General features: G+C 66.6%; 1 protein-coding gene across 1 annotated transcript in view; it reads left to right on the top strand.

The window, feature by feature from the left end:
• The window catches only part of PPFIA3 (PTPRF interacting protein alpha 3), a 51,674-nt gene that overhangs the window by 13,666 nt on the left and 18,191 nt on the right, over nucleotides 1–19,817 (top strand). The window contains 11 exon segments of the mRNA XM_072847681.1: nucleotides 1,112–1,186; nucleotides 2,380–2,580; nucleotides 7,327–7,473; nucleotides 9,911–10,045; nucleotides 12,397–12,480; nucleotides 13,165–13,296; nucleotides 15,186–15,248; nucleotides 15,318–15,397; nucleotides 15,883–15,976; nucleotides 17,330–17,508; nucleotides 19,702–19,817. Of these exon segments, the coding sequence (XP_072703782.1) occupies nucleotides 1,112–1,186; nucleotides 2,380–2,580; nucleotides 7,327–7,473; nucleotides 9,911–10,045; nucleotides 12,397–12,480; nucleotides 13,165–13,296; nucleotides 15,186–15,248; nucleotides 15,318–15,397; nucleotides 15,883–15,976; nucleotides 17,330–17,508; nucleotides 19,702–19,817 (1,306 nt within the window).

The raw sequence follows: 19,817 nt of genomic DNA, 5'->3' as shown, positions 1-19,817 counted from the left end.
GGTGTCCCTGTGTCCCCGTGTCCCTGTGTCGTGGTGTCCCTGTGTCCCCGTGTCGTGGTGTCCCTGTGTCATAGTGTCCCCATGTCCCCATGTCCCCATGATGTGGTGTCCCCATGTCCCCGTGTCGTGGTGTCCCCATGTCCCCATGTCCCCAAGTCCCCGTGTCCCTGTGTTGTGGTGTCCCCGTGTCCCCGAGTCGTGGTGTCCCCATGTTGTGGTGTCCCCATGTTGTGGTGTCCCCATGTCCCCATGTCCCCATGTCCCCGTGTCCCCATGTCCCCATGTCATGGTGTCCCTGTGTAGTTGTGTCCCTGTGTCCCCAGGTCCCCGTGTCCCCGAGTCGTGGTGTCCCCATGTCATGGTGTCCCCATGTCCCTGTGTCCCCATGTCCCCGTGTCCCCATGTCATGGTGTCCCCGTGTCCCCGTGTCCCTATGTCCCCGTGTCGTGGTGTCCCCATGTCCCCATGTCCCCGTGTCCCCATGTCCCCATGTCCCCGTGTCGTGGTGTCCCCATGTCCCCGTGTCCCCGTGTCCCCATGTCGTGTCCCCATGTCCCCATGTCCCCGTGTCGTGGTGTCCCCGTGTCGTGGTGTCCCCATGTCCCCGTGTCCCCATGTCATGGTGTCCCCATGTCCCCATGTCCCCGTGTCCCCGTGTCCCCATGTCCCCATGTCGTGGTGTCCCCATGTCCCCATGTCCCCGTGTCCCCATGTCCCCGTGTCGTGGGTGTCCCCGTGTCGTGGTGTCCCCATGTCCCGTGTCCCCATGTCATGGTGTCCCCATGTCCCCATGTCCCTGTCCCTGTCCCCATGTCCCCATGTCCCCATGTCCCAGTCCCCATGTCCCCATGTCCCGTGTCCCCATGTCCCCATGTCCCCGTGTCCCCGTGTCCCCATGTCATGGTGTCCCCATGTCCCCATGTCCCCGTGTCCCCATGTCCCCGTGTCCCCATGTCCCCGTGTCGTGGTGTCCCCATGTCCCCGTGTCCCCATGTCCCCGTGTCCCCATGTCCCCATGTCGTGGTGTCCCCATGTCCCCGTGTCCCGGTGTCCCCGTGGGCGGTGTCCGTCCCCGGCGGGCGGTGACGTCCGTCCGTCCGTCCGTCCGCAGTCGCTGTCCCTGCGGGAGCAGCTCTCCCGGCGACGCTCCGGCCTGGAGGACGCGCCCAGCGACGGGGACACGCCGGTACGAGGGGTCAGGGGTCACGGGGTCATGGAGGGGGTCATGGGGTCACAGGATCGGGGTCACAGGTGGTCATGGGGTCACTGGGGGTTGGGGATTTCTGGGGTCAGGGGTCAGGGGTCATCTCCTGGGGTAGGTGGTCCTGGGTGCCCTGGGAGGGCGATGCCGTGGGGTCAGGGGTCACAGCTCAGGGGGTCACAGCTCAGGGGGGTCACAGGTCAGGGGGTCACAGGTCACGCCTCTCTGCATGTCCGCCTTTGGGTTAGAGCCACTGGGGTCACAGCTGAGGGGTCAAGGTCAGAGTTCAGGGTCAGGGGTCGGGGGTCAGAGGTCGGGGTCTGGTTCAGGGGTTGGGGGTCGGGAGTCAGGGGTCAGGGGTCAGGCCCCCTACAAGGCAGTGCCTAAGGGGTTGGGGGGAGTGCCAGGGTGGAGGGGCTGGGGGTGGGGGGAGTCAGGGTCAGGGGTCGGGATCAAGGGTCAGGGGTCAGGATCAGGGGTTGGGAGTCAGGGTCGGGGGTCGGGGGTCAGGGGTCACGTTCCCCTGTACGGGCATTGTCTAAGAACCAGCAGCCACTGCCAGGGGTGGAGGGAGTCAGGGTCAGGGTCAGGAGTCAGGGTCAGGGGTCGGGATCAGGGGTCGGGGGTCAGGGGTCATGTTCCCCCGTACAGGCAGCGTCTGAGAGCCGACAGCTGGTGCCAGGGGTGGGAGGGGTGGGGGAGTCGGGGTCAGGGGTCAGGGCTTGGGGGTCAGGGGTCAGGGGTCAGGGGTCACGTTCCCCTGTACGGGCAGTGTCTAAGAACCAGCAGCCACTGCCAGGGGTGGAGGGAGTCAGGGTCAGGGGTCAGGAGTCAGGGTCAGGGGTCGGGATCAGGGGTCGGGGGTCAGGGGTCGGGATCAGGGGTCGGGGGTCAGGGGTCAGGGGTCACGTTCCCCCGTACAGGCAACGTCTGAGAGCCGACAGCCGGTGCCAGGGGTGGGGGGGGTGTGGGGGGAGTCGGGGTCAGGGGTCAGGGCTTGGGGGTCAGAGGTCAGGGGTCAGCGGGTCAGGGGTCACGTTCCCCCGTACAGGCGACAGCCGGGCTGGAGGGCTTGGGGGTGGAGGGGGGGAGTCGGGGTTTGGCGAGGGGGTGGGTGTCCTGGCCGGGGTCAAAGGTCAGAGGTCAAAGGTGCGCGCGCGGGTCGCGTCCCCCCCCAGGGCACCCCCGAGGGCCGGCGTCGCGAAGCGGAGCTGGAGGCCTCGCTGTGCCGGCAGCGGGCGGCGGCGGCCCAGCAGCGGGAGCGAGCGGCCGCCCTGTGCCGGCAGCTGGGGCGGCTGCAGGAGGAGGCGGCCGGGGCCCAGCGGGAGCTGGCGCGGGCCCAGGAGAGCGGGGCCAAGCTGCAGCGGGACCTCAAGGAGGTGGGGGGACCCCGGCGTGGGGGGGGGGGCACGACACCCGAAATGGGGGGAACACACAGATTGGGGAGGGGACTCACGCTGAGGGAGGGCACCCACAGGTTGGGGAGGGGTACCCAGGTTGGGGGAGCACCCACAGATGATTGGGGGCACCCACAGATTGGGGGGCACCCACAGGTTGGGGAGGGGTACCCAGGTTGGGGAGGGGACCCACGCTGAGGGAGGGCACCCACAGATTGGGGAGGGGCACCCACAGGTTGGGGAGGGGTACCCAGGTTGGGGGGCACCCACAGATGATTGGGGGGACCCACAGACTGGGGAGGGGGTACCCAGGTTGGGGGGCACCCACAGATTGGGGGGGGCACCCACAGATTGGGGAGGGGGTACCCAGGTTGGGGAGGGGACTCACACTGAGGGAGGGCACCCACAGATTGGGGGCACCCACAGATTGGGGAGGGGTACCCAGGTTGGGGGGCACCCACAGATTGGGGGGCACCCACAGGTTGGGGAGGGGTACCCAGGTTGGGGAGGGGGACCCACGCTGAGGAGGGCACCCACAGATTGGGGGCACCCACAGATTGGGGAGGGGTACCCAGGTTGGGGAGGGGGACTCACGCTGAGGGAGGGCACCCACAGATTGGGGGGCACCCACAGATTGGGGGGGGACCCAGGTTGGGGGGGCACCCACAGATGATTGGGGGCACCCACAGATTGGGGGCACCCACAGGTTGGGGAGGGGTACCCAGGTTGGGGAGCACCCACAGATGATTGGGGGGACCCACAGACTGGGGAGGGGTACCCAGGTTGGGGAGGGGGACTCACACTGACGGAGGGCACCCACAGATTGGGGGGCACCCACAGATTGGGGAGGGGTACCCAGGTTGGGGAGGGGTACCCAGGTTGACGGAGGGCACCCACAGATTGGGGGCACCCACAGATTGGGGAGGGGTACCCAGGTTGGGGAGGGGGACTCACACTGACGGAGGGCACCCACAGATTGGGGGGGCACCCACAGATTGGGGAGGGACCCAGGTTGGGGGGGCACCCACAGATGATTGGGGGGGCACCCACAGATTGGGGAGGGGGACCCAGGTTGGGGGGGCACCCACAGATTGGGGGCACCCACAGATTGGGGAGGGGTACCCAGGTTGGGGAGGGGGACTCACACTGAGGGAGGGCACCCACAGATGGGGGGGGGGGACCCACACTGAGGGAGGGCACCCACAGATTGGGGGGCACCCACAGATTGGGGGGGGACCCACAGATTGGGGAGGGGGTACCCAGGTTGGGGGGGCACCCACAGATTGGGGAGGGGGTACCCAGGTTGGGGGGGCACCCACAGATTGGGGGGGGCACCCACAGACTGGGGAGGGGGCACCCACGCTGAGGGGCTCACCCACAGATTGGGGGGGCACCCAGATTGAGGGAGGGCACCCCCAGATTCAGGGGAGCAGCCCCAAACTGGGAGCACCCATGAACTGGGGAACAGCTCCGGACTGGGGAGCACCCCCAAACTGGGAGCACCCCCAAACTGGGAGCACCCCCAAACCCAGATGTCCCCCAAACTGGGACAACCCGCAAACTGGGAATACCTCCAAACTGGGAGCACCCCCAAACTGGGAGCACCCCCAAACCCAGAGCACCCCCAAACTGGGAGAACCCTTGGACTGGGAGCACCCCCAAACTGGGAGCACCCATGAACTGGGGAGCAGCCCAAAATGGGGGGAGCACCCCCAGACTGGGAGCACCCCCAGACTGGGAGCACCCCCAAACCCAGAGCACCCCCAAACTGGGACAACCCCCAAACTGGGAATACCTCCAAACTGGGAGCACCCCCAAACTGGAAGAACCCTTGGAGTGGGGAGCAGCCCAAAATGGGGGGTGAGCACCCCCAAACTGGGAGAACCCCTGGACTGGGAGCACCCCCAAACCCAGAGCACCCCTGAACTGGGAGAACCCCTAGACTGGGAGCACCCCCAAGCTGGGAGCACCCCCAAACTGGGAGAACCCTTGGACTGGGGAGGAGCCCAAAATGGGGGGCGAGCACCCCCAAACTGTGACAACCCCCAAACTGGGGGCACCCCCAAACTGGAAGCACCCATGAACTGGGGAGCACCCCCAAACCCAGAGCACCCCCAAACTGGGAGAACCTCCAAACTGGGAGCACCCCTGAACTGGGAGAACCCCTGGGCTGGGAGCACCCCAAAACTGGGAGCACCCCCAAACTGGGAGCACCCCAAACCCAGACGCCGTCCCCATCGCTGTCCTCACGCGTCCCCGTGCTCTCCCTGTCCCCGCCCTCATGGGGTCCCATCTCTCCTGTCCCCGTCCCGTCCCTGTCCCCATCCTGTCCCCATCCCTGTCCCCATCCCTGTCCCCATCCTGTCCCTGTCCCCATCCCATCCCTGTCCCTGTCCCCATGCCACCCCCATCCCTGTCCCCGTCCGTCCCTGTCCCCGTCCCTGTCCCCATCCCTGTCCCCATCCCTGTCCCCGTCCCATCCCTGTCCCCATCCCTGTCCCCATCCCTGTCCCCATCCCTGTCCCTATCCCGTCCCTGTCCCTGTCCCCATCCCGTCCCTATCCCTGTCCCCATGCCACCCCCATCCCTGTCCCCATCCTGTCCCCATCCTGTCCCCGTCCCGTCCCTGTCCCCATCCCTGTCCCCATCCTGTCCCTGTCCCCATCCCTGTCCCCATCCCTGTCCCCATCCCTGTCCCCATCCCTGTCCCCGTCCCATCCCTGTCCCTGTCCCCATCCCATCCCTGTCCCTGTCCCCATGCCACCCCCATCCCTGTCCCCATCCCTGTCCCCATCCTGTCCCTGTCCCCATCCCTGTCCCCATCCCTGTCCCCGTCCCGTCCCTGTCCCCATCCCTGTCCCCATCCCTGTCCCTATCCCGTCCCTGTCCCTGTCCCCATGCCATCCCTGTCCCTGTCCCCATCCCTGTCCCCATCCCTGTCCCCATCCCTGTCCCCGTCCCATCCCTGTCCCCATCCTGTCCCTGTCCCCATCCCTGTCCCTATCCCGTCCCTGTCCCTGTCCCCATGCCACCCCCATCCCTGTCCCCATCCCTGTCCCCATCCCATCCCTGTCCCTGTCCCCATGCCACCCCCATCCCTGTCCCCATCCCTGTCCCCATCCCATCCCTGTCCCTGTCCCCATGCCACCCCCATCCCTGTCCCCGTCCCTGTCCCTGTCCCTGTCCCCGTCCGTCCCTGTCCCCATCCCTGTCCCCATCCCTGTCCCCATCCCATCCCTGTCCCCATCCCTGTCCCCATCCTGTCCCTGTCCCCATCCCTGTCCCTATCCCGTCCCTGTCCCTGTCCCCATCCCATCCCTGTCCCTGTCCCCATGCCACCCCCATCCCTGTCCCCATCCTGTCCCCATCCTGTCCCCGTCCCGTCCCTGTCCCCATCCTGTCCCCATCCCTGTCCCCATCCTGTCCCTGTCCCCATCCCTGTCCCCATCCCTGTCCCCGTCCCGTCCCTGTCCCCCTCCGTGTCCCCATCCCTGTCCCCATCCCATCCCTGTCCCTGTCCCCATGCCACCCCCATCCCTGTCCCCTTCCCGTGCCATCCCTGTCCCTGTCCCCATCCCTGTGATGTCCTTGTCCCCCTCTCCATGCCATCCCTGTCCCATGCCACCCCCGTCCCTGTGCCATCCCTGTCCCCAACCCCATCCCATCCCTGTCCCCATGCCATCCCTGTCCCCATCCCCATGCCACCCCTATCCCCATGCCTTCCCTGTCCCTGTCCCCATGCTGTCCCTGTCCCCATGCCATCCCTGTCCCCATGCCCATCCCGTCCCTGTCCCCATGCTGTTCCCATGCCACCTCTGTCCCAATGCTGTCCCCGTCCCCATGCCCATCCCATCCCTGTCCCCATCTCCATGCCGTCCTTGTCCCCACTCCCATCCCCATCCCCTCCCTGTCCCTGTCCCCATCCCATCCCTGTCCCCACCCTCATCCCCACGGTGTCCCCATCCCATCCCTGTCCCTGTCCCCATGCCATCCCCGTGCCACCATCTCCTTCCCCACACCAACCTTGTCCCTATCCTCATTCCTGTGATGTCCTTGTCCCCCTCCCCATCCCATCCCTGTCCCCATCCCATCCCTGTCCCCCTCCCCATCCCATCCCTGTCCCCATGCCATCCCTGTCCCCAACCCCGTGCCATCCCTGTCCCCATGCCATCCCCATCCCCATGCCATCCCTGTCCCCTCCCCATCTCATCCCTGTCCCCATGCCATTCCCGTCCCCAACGCCATGCTGTCCCTGTCCCCAACCCCATGCTGTCCCTGTCCCCATGCCATCCCCGTCCCCAACGCCATGCCATCCCTGTCCCCATCCCATCCCTGTCCCCATGCCATCCCCGTCCCCAACGCCATGCTGTCCCTGTCCCCAACCCCATGCTGTCCCTGTCCCCATGCCATCCCCGTCCCCAACGCCATGCCATCCCTGTCCCCATGCCATTCCTGTCCCCAACCCCATGCTGTCCCTGTCCCCAATGCCATGCTGTCCCTGTCCCCATCCCCATACTGTCCCTGTCCCCACGCCATCCCTGTCCCCCTCCCCATCCCATCCCTGTCCCCATCCCATCCACGTCTCCATCCCCATGCCACCCCCCCGTCCTCCCTGTCCCCGTGCCATCCCCATCTCCATCCCCATGCTCTCCTTGTCCCCATCCCCACGCCATCTCCATCCCCACCCCGTCCCCGTCCCACGGGTCCCGTTGGGGACGTTGGGGACAGGCGCTGGCGCAGCGGGAGGACATGGAGGAGCGCATCACCACCCTGGAGAAACGCTACCTGAGCGCCCAGCGCGAGGCCACCTCCCTGCACGACGCCAACGACCGCCTGGAGAACGAGCTGGCCAGCAAGGACTCGCTCTACCGCCAGGTGGGGGGGCCGCGTCCCTGGGGACACGGCCCCTGGGACCCCCACGCTGGGACCCCCACCCTAGGAATCCCACCATGGGACCCCCACCCCGGGACCTGCACCATGGGACCCCCACCTTGGGACCCATCACCTTGGGACCATCACCTTGGGACCATCACCTTGGGACCCACCCTAGGAACCCCACCATGGGACACCTAACTTGGAACCCACCACCATGGGACCCCCACCGTGGGACCATCACCTTGGGACCCACCACCTGGGACCCCCACGCTGGGACCCCCACCCCGGGACCCGCACCATGGGACCCCCACCTTGGGACCCATCACCTTGGGACCATCACCTTGGGACCCACCACCTTGGGACCCACCATGGGACACCTAACTTGGAACCCACCACCATGGGACCCCCACCGTGGGACCATCACCTTGGGACCCACCACCTTGGGACCCACCATGGGACACCTAACTTGGAACCCACCACCATGGGACCCCCACCTTGGGACCCTCACCTTGGGACCCACCATGGGACACCTAACTTGGAACCCACCACCATGGGACCCCCACCGTGGGACCATCACCTTGGGACCCACCACCTGGGACCCCCACGCTGGGACCCCCACCCTAGGAACCCCACCATGGGACCCCCACCTCAGGACCCCCACCCTGGGACCCCCACTGTGGGACACCCACCTTGGGACCACACCCTGGGACCTGCACCCTGGGCCCCCCACCTTGGGACCCACCACCTGGGACCTGCACCCTGGGACCCCCACCCTAGGAACCCCACCATGGGACCCCCACCGTGGGACCATCACCTTGGGACCCACCACCTGGGGACCATCACCTTGGGACCCATCACCTTGGGACCCACCCTAGGAACCCCACCATGGGATACCTAACTTGGAACCCACCACCGTGGGACCCCCACTGTGGGACACCCACCTTGGGACCCACCACCTGGGACCCCCACCTTGGGACCCACCCTAGGAACCCCACCATGGGACCCCCACCCCGGGACCTGCACCATGGGACCCCCACCTTGGGACCCACCACCTGGGGACCATCACCTTGGGACCCACCGTAGGAACTCCACCATGGGACACCTAACTTGGAACCCACCACCATGGGACCCCCACCGTGGGACCATCACCTTGGGACCCACCACATGGGACCCACACCCTGGGACCCACCACCTGGGACCCCCACTCTAGGAACCCCACCATGGGACCCCCACTCCAGGACCCCCACCCTGGGACCCCCACCTTGGGACCATCACCTTGGGACCCACCCTAGGAACCCCACCATGGGACACCTAACTTGGAGCCCCCACAATGGGACCCCCACCTTGGGACCCACCACCTGGGACCCACACCCTGGGACACCCACCCTGGGACACCCACCCTAGGAACCCCACCATGGGACCCCCACCCCAGGACTCCCACCCTGGGGCCACCACTCTGGGAACCCACCACCCTGGGATCCCCACGTTGGGACCCCCAACTTGGGACCACCAACTTGGGACTCACCACCCTGGGACCCACCACCTTGGGACCCACCACCTGGGACACCCACCCTGGGACACCCACCCTAGAAACCCCACCCTAGAAACCCCACCCCGGGACCCCCACCCCGGGACCCCCACGTTGGGGCCACCACTCTGGGACACCCACCTTGGGACCCCCGCCTTGGTACCACCACCTTGGGATCCACCACCTTGGGACCCATCACCTGGGAACCGCACCCTGGGACCTGCACCCTGTGACCCCCACCTTGGGGCCACCACCTGAGTACCCACCACCTGGGACCCCCACCGTGGGACCCCCACCTTGGGACCCACCACCTGGGGCACCCACCCTTGGACACCCACCATGGGACCCCCACCTTGGAGCTCACCCCCTTGAGAACCACTTCCTGGGACCCACCACCCAGGACCCCCACCCTGGGACCTCCACCCCGGGGCACAAACCCTGGGACCTCCATGTCCCACAGTGACGTCCCTGTCCCGAAGAGCTCCATGGGGTGATGTCCCCATGTCCCACAATGGCGTCCCTGTCCCAAAGAGCTCCATGGGGTGATGTCCCCATGTCCCACAATGGCGTCCCTGTCCCAAAGAGCTCCATGGGGTGATGTCCCCATGTCCCACAATGGCGTCCCCATGCCAAAGGGCTCCATGGAGTGATGTCCCCATGTCCCACGGTGACGTCCCTGTCCCAAAGAGCTCCATGGGGTGATGTCCCCATGACCCACATGTCCCCACACAGTGGACCTCCATGGGGTGATGCCCGCATGGTGGTGGGCTTGATGTGACAGCGCTCCTCCACCGAGAAGCTCCAGTGGGTGATTTCCCCCACCCCATGGCCATGTCCCCCACCCCATGACGATGTCCCCCTCTCCATGGCCATGTCCCCTACCCCATGACGCTGTCCCCGTCCCCACAGAGCGAGGAGAAGGGTCGGCAGCTTCAGGAATGGTTGGAGGACGCCAAGGCCAAGCTCCAGCAGACCCTGCAGAAAGCCGAGACCCTGCCCGAGATCGAGGCCCAGCTGGCTCAGAGGGTGGCAGCTCTCACCAAGGTAGGGGGTCCTGGGGGGGGTTTCTGGGGGTCCTGGGGGGTTCTTGGGGGTTCTGGTGGGTCCTGGGGGTCCTTGAGGGTCCTTGGGGGGTTCTGGGGTGGCTATGGGGCACCACCAAGGTGGGTGGAGGATCATGGGGGGGCCTTGGGGTCTTGGGGGAATCTGGAGGATTCTGGGGGGACCTTGAGGGTTCTGGGGGACCTGGGGGTCCTGGGGGGTTCTGGGGGGGTCCTGAGGGTGTCTTGGGGCGTCTTTGGGAGTCCTGAAGGGTTCTGGAGGGGTTTGGGGGGATCCTGGGACATCCTGCAGGGTCCTCGGGGGTCCTGGGGGGTCCTGCAGGGTTCTGGCGGGTTCCGGGGGGTCCCGGGGGGTCCTGCGGGGTTCTGGTGGGTCCCTGGGGGCGTTTGGGGGGGTTCTGGAAGGTTCTGGGGGGTCCTGGGGTGGCTCTGGGAGCTGCTGCCCTCACCACAGTGGGCTCGGGGACACTGTTGAGGGGCTGCGCTCACCCAGGTGTCTCCACTGTCCCCATGTCCCTGTCCCCTCCTCCCCGTGTCCCCGGCTGTCCCCATGTCCCCATCCACTCCCACGTTCCCGTCTGTCCCCCATGTCCCCAATCCCTCACTGTCCCCTACCCCGTGTCCCCCTCGCTCCTGATGTCTCTGTCCATCCCCATGTCCCTGTGGGTCCCCATGTCCCCATGTCCCCATCCGTCCCCATGTCCCTGTGTATCCCCCTGTCCCTGTGTGTCCCCATGTCCCCGTGGGTCCCACCATGTCCATGTCCCCGTCCATCCCCATGTCCCCGTTGGTCCCCATGTCCCCGTGGGTCCCATGCCCCCATCCATCCCCATGTCCCCGTGGGTCCCCATGTCTCCATCCATCTCCATGTCCCTGTGGGTCCCCATGTCCCTGTGGGTCCCCATGTCCCCATCCATCCCTGTGTGCCCATTGGTCCCCATGTCCCCATCCATGCCCATGTCCCTGTGGGTCCCCATGTCTCCGTGGGTCCCCATGTCCCCATCTATGCCCATGTCTCTGTGGGTCCCCATGTCCCTGTGGGTCACCATGTCCTCGTGTGTCCCCACGTCCCCATTCATCCCCATGTCGCCATGTGTCCCCATGTCCCCATGTGTCCCCATGTACGCATCCATCCCCGTGTCCTCGTTGGTCCCCATGTCTCCATGTGTCCCCATGTCCCCATCCATGCCCATGTCCCTGTGGGTCCCCATGTCTCCGTGGGTCCCCATGTCCCCATCCATCCCCATGTCCCCATGTCCCCATCTATGCCCATGTCTCTGTGGGTCCCCATGTCCCTGTGGGTCACCATGTCCTCGTGTGTCCCCACGTCCCCATTCATCCCCATGTCCCTGTTGGTCCCCATGTCCTCATCCATGCCCATGTCCCTGTGGGTCCCCATGTCTCCGTGGGTCCCCATGTCCCCATCCATCCCCATGTCCCCATGTGTCCCCATGTCCCTGTTGGTGCCCATGTCCCCATGTGTCCCCATGTCCCCATCCATGCCCATGTCCCTGTGGGTCCCCATGTCTCCGTGGGTCCCCATGTCCCCATCCATCCCCATGTCCCCATGTGTCCCCATGTTCCCGTGGGTCCCCGTGTCCCTGTCCATCCCCATGTCCCCATGTGTCCCCATGTCCCTGTTGGTGCCCATGTGTCCATGTGTCCCCATGTCCCCATCCATGCCCATGTCCCGCTGGGTCCCCATGTCTCCGTGGATCCCCATGTCCCCATCCATCCCCATGTCCCCATGTGTCCCCATGTTCCGTGGGTCCCCGTGTCCCTGTCCATCCCCATGTCCCCATGTGTCCCCATGTCCCCATCCATGCCCCTGTTTCTGTGGGTCCCCATGTTCCTGTGGGTCCCCGTGTCCCTGTCCATCCCCCTGTCCCCATGTGTCCCCCTGTCCCCGTTGGTGCCCATGTCCCCATGTGTCCCCATGTCCCCATCCATGCCCCTGTTTCTGTGGGTCCCCATGTTCCTGTGGGTCCCCGTGTCCCTGTCCATCCCCATGTCCCCATGTGTCCCCATGTCCCTGTTGGTGCCCATGTCCCCATGTGTCCCCATGTCCCCATCCATGCCCCTGTTTCTGTGGGTCCCCATGTTCCTGTGGGTCCCCGTGTCCCTGTCCATCCCCATGTCCCCATGTGTCCCCATGTCCCTGTTGGTGCCCATGTCCCCATGTGTCCCCATGTCCCCATCCATGCCCCTGTTTCTGTGGGTCCCCATGTTCCTGTGGGTCCCCGTGTCCCTGTCCATCCCCATGTCCCCATGTGTCCCCATGTCCCTGTTGGTGCCCATGTCCCCATGTGTCCCCATGTCCCCCCACGTCCTCAGGCCGAGGAGCGCCATGGGAACTTTGAGGAGCGCCTACGGCAGCTCGAGGCCCAACTGCAGGAGAAGAACCAGGAGCTGCAGCGGGTGAGAGGCGGGACCCCCAACTGGGGGACACCCGGGGGGCTGGGGGGGTTCTGGGGTGTGTGTGGGTCCCTTGGGATCTGGGGGTCCCTGGGGACTGGGGGGGTCCTGGGAACAGGGGGTACCGTTGGCATTTGGGTGTCCCTGGGGATGCCCTTGGGATTTGGGGGTCCTTGGGGATTGAGGGGTGCATGAGGGGTCTTGGGGTCCCTGGCGGGGGCTGAGGGGGTCATGGGACTGTGTGTGGGGTTGGGGGCTCCCACAGGCTTGTATGGGGTTTGGGGAGGTGCATGGGGGTTTTGGGGTCCAGGAGTTCATGGGGGGAGTCGGAGGTGTCATTGGGGGACTTGGGAGGTGTGTGTGGCTTTTGGGGTGCATGTGGAGGGCTTAGGGGGGTTATGCAGGGGCTTGGAAGGTGTATGAGGGATTTTGGGGTCCCAGGGGTCTTGGAGGGGAGCTTGGGGGGGACCTGGGGGGTGCATGAGGGGTTTTGGGGTGCAGGGGTGTCATTGAGGGGCTTGGAGGGGTCATTGGGGGGCTTGAGAGGTGCATGGGGGGTTTTGGGGTACGGGGGAGGGTCTGCAGGTAGCTCAGGGGGGTTGCTCTCCCTGTGGGGGCTCTGGGGGAAGGTGCTGGTGTTGGGGGGTGTCAGTGGGCCCCCCCCCGATGTTGGGGACCCCCCTAAAGGCTCGTCAGCGGGAGAAGATGAACGACGAGCACAACAAGCGGCTGTCGGAAACGGTCGATCGGCTGCTCTGCGAGTCCAACGAGCGGCTCCAGCTCCACCTCAAGGAGAGGATGGGGGCTCTGGAGGAGAAGGTGGGGGGTTCTGGGGGGTTCGGGGGTCCTGGGGGTCTGGGGTGGGTCTGGGGGTCCTGGGAGGGTTCTGGGGAGTTCTGGGGGTTCTGGGGGGTCTGAAGGGTCTGGGGAGCCAGGATGGGGGCTCTGGAGGAAAAGGCGGGGGTCCTGGGGGTTCTGGGGGCTCCTGGGGGTCTTGGGTGGGTCTGGGGGTCCTAGGGGGCTTCTGGGGGTCTGGGGGGGGTCTGGAGGGTCTGGGGAGCCAGGATGGGAGCTCTGGAGGAGACGGTGGGTGGTCTTGGGGGATTCTGGGGGGTCTGGGGGGGTCTTGAGGGTCTGGGGAGCCAGGATGGGGGCTCTGGAGGAGACGGTGGGTGGTCTTGGGGGATTCTGGGGTCTGGGTGGGTCTGGAGGGTCTGGGGAGCCAGGATGGGGGCTCTGGAGGAGAAGGTGGGGGTTCTGGGGGTTCTGGGGGTCCTGGGGGGTCTTGGGTGGGTCTGGGGCTCCTGGGGGGTTCTGGGGGAGTTCTGCAGGTTCTGGGGGGATCTGGAGGGTCTGGGGAGCCAGGATGGGGGCTCTGGAGGAGAAAGTGGGGGTCCTGGGGGTTCTGGGGGCTCCTGGGGGTCTTGGGTGGGTCTGGGGGGTCCTAGGGGGCTTCTGGGGGTCTGGGGAGCCAGGATGGGAGCTCTGGAGGAGACGGTGGGTGGTCCTGGGGGATTCTGAGGAGTCTGGGGGGTCTTGAGGGTCTGGGGAGCCAGGATGGGGGCTCTGGAGGAGAAGGTGGGGGTTCTGGGGGTTCTGGGGGTTCTGGGGGTCTTGGGTGGGTCTGGGGGTCCTAGGGGGCTTCTGGGGGTCTGGGGGGTCTGGAGGGTCTGGGGAGCCAGGATGGGGGCTCTGGAGGAGAAGATGGGGGTTCTGGGGGTTCTGGGGGGTCTTGGGTGGGTCTGGGGGTCCTGGGGGGTTCTGGGGGAGTTCTGGGGGTTCTGGGGGGGTCTGGAGGGTCTGGGGAGCCAGGATGGGGGCTCTGGAGGAGAAGGTGGGGGGTTCTGGGGGGTTCTGGGGGGTCTTGGGTGGGTCTGGGGGTCTGGGGTGGGTCTGGGGAGTTCTGGGAGTTCCGGGGGGTCTGGAGGGTCTGGGGAGCCAGGATGGGGGCTCTGGAGGAAAAGGCGGGAGTCCTGGGGGTTCTGGGGGCTCCTGGGGGTCTTGGGTGGGTCTGAGGGGTCCTAGGGGGCTTCTGGGGGTCTGGGGGGTCTGGAGGGTCTGGGAAGCCAGGATGGGAGCTCTGGAGGAGACGGTGGGTGGTCTTGGGGGATTCTGAGGGGTCTGGGGGGTCTTGAGGGTCTGGGGAGCCAGGATGGGAGCTCTGGAGGAGAAGGTGGGGGTTCTGGGGGGTTCTGGGGGTCTTGGGTGGGTCTGGGGGTCCTGGGGGGGTCTGGGGGAGTTCTGGGAGTTCTGGGGGGTCTGGAGGGTCTGGGGAGCCAGGATGGGGGCTCTGGAGGAGAAGGTGGGGGATCTTGGGGGTCCTGGGGGTCTTGGGTAGGTCTTGAGTGGGTCTGGGGGTCCTGGGGGTCCTGGGGGGTTTTGGGGGTCTGGGGGTGTCTGGAGGGTCTGGGGAGCCAGGATGGGGGCTCTGGAGGAAAAGGCGGGGGTCCTGGGGGTTCTGGGGGCTCCTGGGGGTCTTGGGTGGGTCTGGGGGCCCTAGGGGCTTCTGGGGGTCTGGGGGCTTCTGGGGGTCTGGGGAGCCAGGATGGGGGCTCTGGAGGAGAAGGTGGGGGTTCTGGGGGGTTCTGGGGGTCCTGGGGGTCTTGGGTGGGTCTGGGGTCCTGGAGGGGTTCTGGGGATCTGGGGGGCTGGATTGTTCTGGAGGTGCCCCATCCCCTGACACCCCCCGGGACCCCCCCCCCCCCCAGAACTCGCTGAGTGAAGAAATCGCCAACATGAAGAAGCTGCAGGACGAGCTGCTGCTCAACAAGGTCTGGGGGACCTGGGGGGCAGGGGTCCCCAACACTGACACCCCCCCCAAATTCCTCTCCTCCCCCCAGGAGCAGCTCCTGGCAGAGATGGAGCGGATGCAGCTGGAGCTCGACCAGCTCCGGGGACGCCCCGTTTCCTCCTACTCCAGGTACCCCCCAGGACCCCCCCACCGTGGTCTCCCCAGGACCCCCCACCCCCGGGACGCCTTCCCTGCGCCTCCCTGCCCTGGGGGACCCCCCTCCTGCCCCCAACCCCTGTTGCCCTGGGGGCTTCTCTAAACCCTGCCCCCTGCTTTGGGGACCCCTCCCCTGGACACCCCCCAGGACTTCCCCCCACAATTACCCAAGGACCCCCCAGCACCACCCCCACTGCCCTGGGGACCCCCAACACTTGTCCCAGGACCCCCATTACCCCCCATTACCCAAGCCTCCCCCAGGACCCTCCAGTGCTCCCCCGTTGTCCCAGGACCCCCAGGACCACCCTAGCAGCCCCCCATTACCCAAATCCCCCTAGCCCCCCATTCCCCTGGGGCCCTCCCCCACTACCCCACAACCCCCAAATCCCCCACAGCCCCCTAATCTCTCTCGGGGGTCCGGGGGACGTGTCCCCCATCCCGTCCCCCCGGCCCCCCAGGTCCCTGCCGGGCAGTGCCCTGGAGCTGAGGTACCCCAAACCCCTGTCGGGGGCCCCCTGGACCCCTACGCCCCGGTGCCCCCCCGCAGGACTCGTAAGGGCGTTGGGCCCCCCAAGGAAGACGCTGCCAAGGTGGGGGCTGGGGGGACGGGACTTGGGGGGCTGGAGTGGGCTGGAGGGCTCCAAGGAGGGATTCTGGGGGGACTGGGGGGACTTTGGGGGGCTGGGGGCTCGGGAGGGGGACTTTGGGGGACTTGGGGGTCTGAGGGGCTGAGGGGGGACTCTGGGGGACTTGGGGGCTGGGAGGCTCGGGAGGGGGACTTTGGGGGACTTGGGGGCCGGGGGATTTTGGGGGCTGGGGGGCTCGGGAGGGGGACTTTGGGGGACTTGAGGGTCTGAGGGGCTGAGGGGGACTCTGGGGGACTTGGGGGCTGGGAGGCTCGGGAGGGGGACTTTGGGGGACTTGGGGGCCGGGGGATTTTGGGGGCTGGGGGGCTCGGGAGGGGGACTTTGGGGGACTTGGGGGGCTGGGGGCTCCAAAGGCGACCTGGGGCAGACTTGGGGGCTGTGGGGGAACTTTGGGGGCTGGGGGCTCTGGGGGTAACGGGCTTTGGGGGGGACTTGTCACCCTGGGGTCCCCGTGGTTGGGTGCCCCTGCTGGGGCTGTGCTCTGACCTTGACCCCCATCCCTGTCCCTGTCCCTGTCCCCTCTCCCCATCTTTTTCCCATGTCCCCATCCCATCCTCATCCTCATCCTCATCTTCATCCTCATCCCCATCCCATCCCTCTCCTCCCATCCCCATCCTCATCCCCATCCCCATCCCCATCCCCATCGTCATCCTCGTCCTCGTCCTCGTCCTCATCCTCATCCCATCCCATCCCATCCCATCCCATCCCATCTTCATCCTCATCCTCATCCTCATCCTCATCCTCATCCTCATCCCATCCCATCCCTCTCCCATCCTCATCCTCATCCTCGTCCTCATCCTCATCCTCGTCCTCATCCTCATACCATCCCATCCCATCCCGTCCCATCCCATCTTCATCCTCATCCTCATCTTCATCCTCATCCCCATCCCATCCCATCCCTCTCCTCCCATCCCCATCCTCATCCCCATCCCCATCCCCATCGTCATCCTCGTCCTCGTCCTCGTCCTCGTCCTCATCCTCATCCAATCCCATCCCATCCCATCCCATCCCATCTTCATCCTCATCCTCATCCTCATCCTCATCCTCATCCCATCCCATCCCATCCCTCTCCCATCCTCATCCTCGTCCTCATCCTCGTCCTCATCCTCATCCTCATCCTCATCCTCATCCCATCCCATCCCTCTCCCATCCTCATCCTCATCCTCGTCCTCATCCTCATCCCCATCCTCATCCTCATCCCACCCCATCCCCCCCCACCCCATCCCATCCCTCTCCCGTCCCCGTTCCCACCCGCCAGGGCCCGGACTGGGAGCGGGGGGGGGTCCCTCTGGAGGGCCCCCCCGAGGGCTCGGACGAGGAGGAGCGGGAGGGGCCGGGGGGCTGCGGGGAGCTGCTCTCCCCCAGCGGACAGACGGACGTCCAGACGCTGGCCTTCATGCTGCAGGAACAGCTCGAGGCCATCAACAAGGAGATCAAGTCAGTTCCCCGGGGGGGACCCCCAAATCCCAAGGGACTCCCCCCAGGGACCCCCAAAACCCAGGGACACCCCAAAACCCTGAGATCCCCCCCCAGGGATCCCCAAACCGCGTGGAAATGCCCCTCAAGGGTCCCCTCAAGACCCCCAAACCCCAGGGACCCCACCAGGGATCCCCCAGGGACCCCAAAACCCAGGGATCCCCCAGAGACCCCCAAATCCCAAGGGACTCCCCCCAGGGACCCCCAAAACCCAGGGACACCCCAAAACCCTGAGATCCCCCCCCAGGGATCCCCAAACCCCGTGGAAATCCCCCTCAAGGGTCCCCTCAAGACCCCCAAACCCCAGGGACCCCACCAGGGATCCCCCCCAGGGACCCCAAAACCCAGGGATCCCCCCCAGAGACCCCCAAATCCCAAGGGACTCCCCCAGGGACCCCCAAACCCCAGGGACACCCCAAAACCCTGAGATCCCCCCCCAGGGATCCCCAAACCCCATGGAAATCCCCTCAAGGGTCCCCTCAAGACCCCCAAACCCCAGGGACCCCACCAGGGATCCCCCCAGGGACCCCAAAACCCAGGGATCCCCCAGAGACCCCCAAATCCCAAGGGACTCCCCCAGGGACCCCCAAACCCCAGGGACACCCCAAAACCCTGAGATCCCCCCAGGGATCCCCAAACCCCATGGAAATCCCCCTCAAGGGTCCCCTCAAGACCCCCAAACCCCAGGGAGCCCACCAGGGATCCCCCCAAGACCCCAAAACCCAGGGATCCCCCAGAGACCCCCAAATCCCAAGGGACTCCCCCAGGGACCCCCAAACCCCAGGGACACCCCAAAACCCTGAGATCCCCCCAGGGATCCCCAAACCCCTTGGAAATCCCCTCAAGGGTCCCCTCAAGACCCCCAAACCCCAGGGACCCCACCAGGGATCCCCCCCAAGACCCCAAAACCCAGGGTTCCCCCAGAGACCCCCAAATTCCAGGGACTCCCCCAGGGACCCCAAAACCCAGGGATCCCCCAGGGATCCCCAAACCCTAGGGAGCCCCCAGAGACCCCAAAACCCAGGGATCCCCCAGAGACCCCCAAATACCAAGGTCACCCCCAAGGACCCTAAAACCCTGGGACACCTCCCCAGGGACCCCCGAAACCCAGGGACCCCCTTAGGATCCCCCCAGGGACCCCAAACCCCAGGGACACCCCAAAACCCTGAGGTTGCCCCCAGAGACCCCCAAATCCAATGGACATACCCCAGGCACCCCAAAATCCAGAGACTCCCAAACCCCAGGGACCCCCACCTGACACCCCCAGGGACCCCTAAACCCCAGGGATCCCCCAAGGGACCCCCAAACCCCAGGGACCCCCACCTGACACCCCCAGGGACCCCTAAACCCCAGGGATCCCCCAAGGGACCCCAAACCCCAAGGACCCCACCTGACACCCCCAGGGACCCCTAAACCCCAGGGATCCCCCAAGGGACCCCCAAACCCCAGGGACCCCCACCTGACACCCCCAGGGACCCCTAAACCCCAGGGATGCCCCCAAGGGACCCCAAACCCCAGGCACCCCCACCTGACACCCCCAGGGACCCCTAAACCCCAGGGATCCCCAAGGGACCCCAAACCCCAGGGACCCCCACCTGACACCCCCAGGGACCCCTAAACCCCAGGGATCCCCCAAGGGACCCCCAAACCCCAGGGACCCCAAAACCCAGGACACCCCAAAACCCAGAGATTCCCCTTAGGCAATGGGGGGCCTGGGGGGGCAATCGGGGAGCAATGGGGGCTGGGGGGGGGCAAGAGGGGGCAAGGGGGGTGTGGGTGTGGTTGGGGCTGGGGGTAAAGTGGGGGGCTCTGGGGTCTGTGGGGCAAGCGGGGGCAGTGGGGGCTCTGGGTGCAGTGGGGGCTGGGGGGTAAAGTGGGGGGCTCTGGGGTCTGTGGGGCAAGCGGGGGCGATGGGGAGCTCTGGGAGCTGTGGGGCAAGTGGGGGGCAATGGGGGGCTCTGGGTGCAATGGGAGGATGGGGGATAAATTGGGGGGCAATGGGGGCTGGGGGGCAAGCGGGGGCAATAGAAGGCTGTGGGATATTTGGGGGGCTAATGGGGGCTGGGAGGGGCCTGGGGATTTGGGGTCTGGACAAGGGGGTACCATGGGTTGGGGTCCCCCCTTTGCTGACCACCCCCTTTTGCCCCCCCCCAGGCTGATCCAGGAGGAGAAGGAGTGCACGGAGCTGCGGGCGGAGGAGCTGGAGAGCCGGGTGGGGGGGGGGGGCTGGAGGCCCCCTGGGGCGCTACCGGGGGGCGCCTCCCTGCCCC

Source organism: Ciconia boyciana, chromosome 28 (genome assembly GCF_034638445.1).
Source record: "Ciconia boyciana chromosome 28, ASM3463844v1, whole genome shotgun sequence".
NCBI lineage: Eukaryota > Metazoa > Chordata > Aves > Ciconiiformes > Ciconiidae > Ciconia > Ciconia boyciana.
The sequence above is the reverse complement of the archived record's forward strand: the minus strand, read 5'-3'. Positions and strand labels throughout refer to the sequence as shown.